General features: G+C 48.8%; 1 protein-coding gene across 1 annotated transcript in view; it reads right to left on the bottom strand.

The window, feature by feature from the left end:
- Positions 1-294: 294 nt before the first annotated feature.
- The window catches only part of LOC101984738 (CMRF35-like molecule 7), a 9,351-nt gene continuing 974 nt past the window's right edge, over positions 295-8,671 (bottom strand). Inside the window, exons 2-4 of the mRNA XM_005350691.2 lie at positions 3,759-4,088; positions 1,071-1,152; positions 295-463 (exon numbers count right to left, since the gene is read on the bottom strand). Of these exons, the coding sequence (XP_005350748.1) occupies positions 295-463; positions 1,071-1,152; positions 3,759-4,088 (581 nt within the window). The remainder of the gene's footprint in view (positions 464-1,070; positions 1,153-3,758; positions 4,089-8,671) is intronic.

Raw genomic sequence — 8,671 nt, forward strand, 5'->3', positions numbered from 1 at the left:
GCACAAGCTTTTTCATCAAGGGACATGCTGCTGTCTTTCTGCAGCTTGGGTTCTCTTCTGGCGGTTCTCACCCCAGGCTGACCGTGGCGGGTGGAAGGCATAGGGCAGGTGAGGATGTATAGGAGGAGCGAGATTCTAGTACTGCAGGTGTGATGATAGCTAGGGGGTACTGAGCAGGGTCCCCATGGTGTGCAGAGTGGAGATCATGCCTGGCCAAGCCCTCTGGGCACCAACCTCACTCAGTACCCACTGAGGATTTAAAGATGTTTCTGGAACGAGCGTCCAGACTCCAGTCTAAGGGGCAATGTCTTTGTCCAGAATTTCAGAGTCCGAATTGCTGCTGAGAGTGTGTCTCCGCTGTTCCTCGGGGACCTTCCGAGTTGACCTCTTCAGCCAGAGGACAACACCAGTCAAGATGAGCAAGGCAGGCACCTTCAGAAATGCCAGGAGTATGTAGTGTGTCCTATGAGAAAGATACAGCCATCAGGGCCCCATGCCTTTGAATCCCATGATGCCCCATCCCCAACACTGGTAAGTCAACAGCCAGCTCACCACAGCCTGATACTGAAGGCTCACATCCTACTTGGAAGATCCCCCAGGGCCTTCTCCAAGGACCATCCAACCATGAGGGCTCCTCGATGACCATGTGGTCTTAGTATGGCTTGTCCCTGCCCCAATTTTACATTCGGGGGTAGGGTTCTCCTTTCCCTCCTCCCAGTAGAAACTTGGAGTTCTCCACATCTGGGCTGTATCTGCTTACTCTGCCCTCAACATTTGCTCCAGGCTGGCAGATCTCTCCCTGCCCTGCTTCTGTGATGAGACTGGAACCCTATGGGATCATCTCTTCCCTTGATGCCACCAGGGCTGGGTAGTGATGAATAGCTCTACAGAGTAGTTTTCTGGTGGAGCTGGAATGGGACCATGGTGGGGGCAAGGACCAGGGACAGAGGTGGCCTTGAAACCTTGAATCTTGACTATGACAATCATTGGCACCTGATGATAGAACCTGGGTTTGGCACCCCGGTAGGAAGAACCCATGTAGAGGGAGCAGAAGGGACTTCAGGACTCACCTCTTATATAAGTCAGAGGAAATCACATGTGTGTTGCTATCCATAGAGGAGTCTAGCTGGGAAGACATGGTATCTCTTCCCTCTAGACATAAGCAAAGATGGCCACAGGTTATGGAACAGATTGGGGGTGGTTCATGCATGGCTCATGTTGGCACCCCATCCAACCATCCCTCACTGGGTGTCTTAGTCAGGGTTATTATTGCTGTAATGAAGCACCATGACCAAAACAAGTTGGGGAGGAAAGGGTTTATTTGGCTTACACTGCCATGTCCTAATCCATTACTGGAGGAAAGAAGGACAGGAACTCAAGCAGGGCAGGAACCTGGAGGCAGGAGCTGATGCAGAGGCCATGGAGGGTGCTGCTTACTGGCTTGCTCCCCATGGCTTATTCAACCTAATTTCTTTCTTTCTTTCTTTCTTTCTTTCTTTCTTTCTTTCTTTCTTTCTTTCTTGCTTGCTTTCTTTCTTTCTTTCTCTTCCTTTCTTTCTCTCTTTCTTTCTTTCTTTCTTTCTTTCTTTCTTTCTTTCTTTCTATCTTTCTTTCCTTTTTTCTTTCTTTCTTTCTTCTCCCTTCCTTCCTTCCTTCCTTCCTTTTTCTTCCTTCTTTACTTCTTCCCTTTCTTATTTTTACTTCCTTCCTTCCTTTCTTAAATGATTTTTCTTTATTCTTTTCTTCTTTTAAAAATTTTCTGTGCATCAGTGTTTTGCCTGCATATGTGTCTGTGTGGGAACTGGAGTCACAGACAGTTGTGAGCTGCCATATGTGGGCCTTGGGAATTGAACCTGGGTCCTCTGGAAGAGCAACCATTGCTCTTGACTGCTGAGCCACCTCTCCAGCTCCTCATCCTGTCTTCTTGTAGAACCCAGAACCACCAGTCCAGGGGTGGCACTGCCCACAATGGGCTGAATCCCCCCACATCAATCACTAATTAAGAAAAAGCCCTACAGGCTTGCCTACAGCCTGATCTTACGGAGACCTTTTCTCTATGGAGGTCCATCTCCTCCAGTGACCCTGGCTTGTGCCGAATTGACATAAAACTATCCCTTGGATCAGGAAGCCCCATCTCTCTGATACAGTCCTTTGGCTTCTATTGAGCTGTCGGATTCTCCATACAGTCATTTCCTTCATCATTTTTATTAATAGGATATATGACAGGGAGATATGGAAATCAAGGAGGAGAAAGACTGTAGTTAGTTCTGGAGGAGGAGACACCCACAGTCTCTTTCCACTTGTTTTGGCTGGGGGGATGAACCTCTGTTCTTTTCCGTTCAAACAGTGCCCAAGTAAGGCTCAAGGACCGATGATCTCAGAAACAAGTCTCTAGCGGTCAGGGTGGTGAGTGACAGAGGGGCTCCTGAAGGTCACTGAGCAAGAAGGCACATGCTAGCTATATCATGAATGGCTCTGAGAAAGGAAATGTTACAGAGAGGAAACTACGGGAGGTTTGTAGTGGGTGGCTGGGTCATGGATTCCTGAGCCCGGCTGGGCATGAGCTTCTCTGGCTAGTCCTTTGGGCTAGCTCCTGACCCACCAAACCCTTCTTGCAAAGGTTTCGGGTTTTAATAACACTTGGAAGCTGAGCAGAACTCTGGGGAGCTCCAGTCCTTGCAGTCCTCCAAGAGGTCACAGTCACCATATAGGCTGGTGTTCCCCCGTCCCCCTGGACACTTCAAGCTCAGCATGGGGCACATTCTTAGGCTACTCTGTCTTTTGCCTACATGTCTTATTCAATCCTCTGCCTCCACAGATCATCTCAGCTTCCCCTGAGCAGTATCCCTGGGGAAATCTTATTGGGGTGACCCTTTCTGCACCTCACATCTCCTAGGAGGCAACATTTGTAACTCATTGGTTTCAGCCCCATCACTCCAAGGGCTAACTTCATTGCCAGCACTGTGTTTGCGGGCTGCCTTCTCAGGAGCCAGCGTGTCCGCAGGGCTGAGGAAGGTCTGATCATGGGTGGAAGTGGGGAGGGCTGCTTTTTGGGTACCAACAGAAGACCCTGGAGTCCCTCAATGAGGATGAGGCAGGAAGAAGCCAGGAGAACCAGGGACATCTCTGATTTTGATTTAGTAACCAAAGCCTCCGTTTAAAGCATCTGCTTAACACTTGCAAGCCTCCTGGGTCTTCCTTACCCCATGCTTAGTCTTCTGTAGTCAGAAAAAGCAGAAGTGGTCACTCGGAAAGTTCAGGCCCTCCAAAGTGCCCAGAGTCACTGTGGTTTGGCTAGGCCTGGCCTTCAACCCTGTGGCCCTCCCCAATGATGCCTTAGCTCACCCTCCCATGTAAATCACAGGACAAGGGTACAAGTTTTAAAAAACTAGAAACTTCTCAGCCTGCGGTGCTGAGGGCTTCTTCAGGCATCCAAGACCTACTCAAGGCTCCAGGGGAAGAATGTGAGTTTCCAGGGATGTGTAGCTCCAGGATGCAGGGTAGCAGGGCTCGGCCGTGGCTCCCAGAGGGAGATGTCAAAGCCCCAGCCCCACACCGACATCTGCCAGTCAGGACTCACGTCCACTGAATTCCTTAGAGTGACCCCAGGAGCTAGCATTGATAAAAGTGTTGGGCTGCTATTCTTCCTTACTTCTGTCACTGCCCTGTCCCATCTGTCTGTCTGTCTGTCTCCTAGATTCCCAGTACTTTAGTCCCAAACACCAGAACTTTGTGGTAACCCATAGGCCAATGCTTACCTGGGTAAACGGTCACTTTAACTCTGGTCCCACGGTCAGTTCCGAATTTTTCAATACCACACCAGTACGTGTCTGTGTCATTTTGCCTGAGCATCTCCATGGTAACCAGGAGCGTGTTCTCTCTCCAGTTGTCCCTGATGGACAACCGGCCACTCTTCCTTTCTTTCTCTGATCCCGTGGTTCGAATGAGGACCCTGCAAGTCTTCCAGTTTGCTCCTCGACACCACCACTTGTTGTAGGCTTGCCATCTGGAGCTATAGCGACATTGAATGGTCACTGACCCCTTCTCTGGGCCTCTCACCCATGCTGGGCCTTGGATGGCGAAACAGCCTGGAAAACAGGAGGACAAGCTCTGGCTTCTGCTCCTCTAAGCCAACCTAACGTCCAAAGGATTAGAGAAGGGTCCTGCTCACTCCAGCCGCCATGACCCACTTGGATCCTCACATCTGTTTCTTCACATCTGTTTCCTCTGAGGTCCGGTGTGCTATTAACCCCTGCATGCCCGTGCCCTGGCCTCTCCAGACTTTATCTCCCCAGGCCTCCTCTATCATGTGACACTTCTGATTTCCTGACACCTTTTCCTTGTCCTCTTGCTACGGTTCTCATCTGATCGCCTCCCTTCTCTGCCTAGTCCACTCTGTGACCTTCCTCTTTCTTCTCTGGATCTTAGAGTGGCATGCTGGGAAACGGTCAGCCGTCTTCTATCTAGGTAATATCCCTCCCTCTTGGCAACATCTGCCAATCTCTGTGGTGTAAATGTCCCCCACTGAGACTGACATCAGGCACTGACATCAGTGAGCACTGAGCTGAGCTGAGATGTCTCAAACCAAGTCTGGCGAGCCATTTTGAGCTGGTTCTACATGCACCTGGGGGAATCCAGGGCGTGAGTTACCTTCCTCCCAGACGTGACAAAACTGCCCGACCAGCAACCCAAGGAAGGAAGCAGGGTTTTGCTTTTGTTTTTATTTTCAAAATTCTGGTTTAAGGGCTGCATCCATCATGGCAGGGACCGTATGGTGGTGGGAATATGAGGCGGCTGGTCACGTTGCGTCTGCTGCCATCGGGAAGCAGAGAAGAATGCTGGTACTCAGCTGGCTTCTCATGAAAAGAAAATATCCAGCCCAGACTCCCAACCCCTGGTGTGGTGCTACCCACACTCAGGGTCATCTTCCCTCATCATGTAAGTCCCCAGAAAGACCCTCACAGGTATACCCAGATGCGTGTCTCCTAGGTGGCTCTAATCTGACCGTGAAGCATCACACCCAGCGCCCTCTCTCTAGCCTTCTTGCCGCCACAGGAGGACACCCCATGTCTATGGTTCTAATTAATGCCTACAATCTGATGGTTTCCAAGAGATGCTTGCAACCCAAATGCTGCCCTTGGTTCTAGACCATCATTCCAAACAACCGCCATGTAATAGCACCTCTGCCACAGAGCCCGCTCTGCTTCCTGTCTCTAACAGGGGCCAGAGGAACCAGAGTCCAAAATAGGTTGGAATGTGTGTCCTGCTGGTCTGTGGAGTGACACCCTTTCTGCACGGTGACCCGTGTTCCCAGTCACCTGGAGGCAGACAAAGAGGCAGAGAGCTGCTGCAGGGAAAGGCTTCCTTGACCAGGTCCCAGTCTTAGACTTTGGTCTCTGCGAGTGGGCGCATTGGCACAAGAGCCTGGTGCCGTCCTCACACCTTGGGCCTTCTCCATAGAGCTAATTTAGTTTTAATTTGAGGTCTGAATCTATGCTTGACAGAATAACCCTTCTTCACAGACCTTTATGTATGTATGTATGTATCCATAGAGCTAATTTAGTTTTAATTTGAGGTCTGAATCTATGCTTGACAGAATAACCCTTCTTCACAGACCTTTATGTATGTATGTATGTATGTATGTATGTATGTATGTATGTATGTATGTATGTATGTTGAGACAGGCTCTTACTATGTAGCTCTGGCTAGCCTGGAATTCACTAGATAAATTCACAGTGGTTCTCATGGTTCTCAACCTTCCTAGTGCTTCCGCCCTTTAATACAATTCCTCATGTTGTGGTGAGCTCTAACTATAAAAGTATTATTATTATTAATTATTAATTATTATTATTATTTTGGGTTTTTTTTTTTGAGACAAGGTTTCTCTGTGTAATAGCCCTAGCTGTCCTGGAACTAGCTCTTGTAGACATGTCTGGCCTTGAACTCACAGAGGTGTGCCCCACCACTGCCCAGCCATAAAATTATTTTTATTGTAACACCATAGCTGTAATTTTACCTTTGCTTTGAGTTATAATGTAAATATCTGTGTTTTCCAACGGTCTTAGGAAGCCCCTTGGAAAGGGTTGTCCACTGCACTAAATAGACCAGGCTGGCCTTGAACTCATAGACACATGCCTGCCTCTGCCTACTAAATGACTATTGACATTCTAATACCCAACCTATTACTATGTGCCCTTACACAGAAAAGGGGAGGCTGGTGAGACGGGTACATGGGTAAAAGTTCTTGTGAAACCTGAGTTCAATCCCTGAAACCCACGTGAAGGTGGAAAGGGGAAACTGACTTCATGAAGTTGCCCTCTGACCCCCACACAAGCTCTGTAGCAGGCACGTGCACACCAATGAAAATAAGAAAATAAAATGGCACTTCAACTACAGACACACCCCGTCTGTAGTTTTAAAAAGAAAAAGAATAAAGGCATTTACAGGTGTGATTAGGGATACTGAGATAAGATTGTGCTGGATTATTCTGTGAGTCCTGATGAATGAGTGTTGAAACTGGTTTAGGTCTGAAGGCATTCTGTTGCAGGCCTTGAAGAGGAGGAGAGGCCATGGGCCAAGAGACTCATGGGGGCTTTTGGATGAAGCCCGGAAATGGATGATTCTCCAGAGCTGCAGAAGAAACTCCGCCTTGAGACCAATGAGACCATTTTGGACTCTTGATCTTGGACCAGCAGGATGAGCCACTGCATTTGTGGTCACTGGGTATAGCAGCCACAGGAGGCGCATAAAGGATTCTGCCAGACCTCCTTGTAAGCACTGAGCTCACTCCACTTGGGAACCACATTGGAGAATTAGCATCTATATTGATTTCTCTTCTCTTTCCCTCCGCAAGTGACTGGTCGCCAGTTCAGCCAACTGCACCCTGAAAGTGCCGATCTGAACCATCTTCTTTACATCTTTGTTATCACAGCCCATGGGACTTCACGACAGAGCAGAGAAAGTGTGAACTTTGCCAGCAGATGGACACATCTACCATGGTGTTATTGAGAAACCCTGGGGAGGTTACTTAACCTCGCTGAGCCTCACTTCCCCATTAGCACAGCTGCCATGCCTCTTTCGGTCAGATTCTGGCTGTTATAAACCTCATGTAACCGTCTAATGCTGGATATTGGGCTGTTTGGCCAGAGACGGCTCTCGTCCGGTACTTGGATCGTGGTAGCAGCATTCAGAAAGGTCTGGTGCATCCTTCTTTTAATTCAACTGCTTTCGGGACTGGACTGAGCCTGTCTCCTCATCAGCTGCACCCAGCATGTCAGGTACTCCCCTGCACTTTCAACTGCACCCAGTATGTGAGCTACTCTCTTGCCCCCTCAGCTGCACCCAGCGTCTCATCTACTCCCCTGCCTCCTCTGCACCCAGAATGTCACTTATTCCCCTGCCTCCTCAGCTGTACCCAACATATCAGCTACTCCCCTGCGCCCTTAGCTGCACCCAGCATGTCAGCTACTCCCCTGCTCCAGAGTGACTGGAAAAGCTTCATTCCTACAATGGATGTCTTATTGCAAACTGGTTTTAGTTTCTCCTTAGTGTCATTCCTTGCTCCTTTTGTAGCCACCTGAGCCTTTCTTTCCCTAACCTCAATGCGCCCTCTCAAGGCAGTGGACCAGGCTGAGCTCCTTCCCAATGCCTCACTCTCTTGGAGCTGCCTCTTCCTGTTGGCCACTGGCCTTTCGTCTGGAGCCCGATGGCTTTGTATCTTTTTTCCTAACATCCTCCATAGGTTTCTCACTCCCAAAGCCCAGAGGTGCTGCACTTCCTTTCTCCCTTTTCCCATCCCCAACCCCAGGGTCTTGCTCAGTGTCTTGGTCATGGTGGGTACCACTAAAGTTGTTAGCTATTTTTGTGAAGAATTTGTGCATTTTGGTCACGTACACAACCATCCTAGCTCTAGGATTGCTAAAGACAGTGGAGTGGGAATTATCCTCATCACGGATGCAACAGTAAACCCCTGGGAAAACTCAAAGACCACTAATAGGGAATTAGATTGGGAAGTTTGGATATAGCGATACATAGTTAAAAAGTAAAGAGCATTGTCCAAACAATGACAAGAGTGATCCCAAAGCACATTATTATTAGATTATTTTTTAAAGTTACCTAACAGGGTAGGTGCATGCCTTTAGCCCCAGCATTCGGGAGGCAGAGGATCTCTGTGAGTTTGAAGCCAGCCTGTTCTACATAGTGAGTTCCAGGCTAGTCAGGGCTGCATAATGAGACCTTGTATCAACAAAAAAGGGGTGGGGGGGGTGGGTAACTGGAGAGATAATTCAGAGGTCAAGAGCCCTGGCTGCTCTTCCGGAGGACTCAGGTTCAATTCTGAGCTTCAGCATGGTCATTTGCAACCATCCATGACTCTAGTTCCAGGGGAGCCAGGAATTTCTTTCTAGTTTCTGCAGGTGCCAGGCACACACATGATGCACTTACACACATTCAGGCGGAACACCCATACACATAATACAATAAAAATTAAAATTCCTTCTGTGAACAGTCTCAGTGCATGGCTTCTTAGGAATGTAAATGTGAGTAGAGGATCGTGGAGGGATGGACAGAGTGTGACTGTGTGTAGATGTGTGCCTTTGAGTGTCCTGGTGAATGTGTGTGCGTGCGTGTGCGTGCGTGTGTGTGAATGTGTGTGCGTGTGTGTGTGTGTTTG

Source organism: Microtus ochrogaster, chromosome 7 (assembly GCF_000317375.1).
Source record: "Microtus ochrogaster isolate Prairie Vole_2 chromosome 7, MicOch1.0, whole genome shotgun sequence".
NCBI classification, from domain to species: domain Eukaryota; kingdom Metazoa; phylum Chordata; class Mammalia; order Rodentia; family Cricetidae; genus Microtus; species Microtus ochrogaster.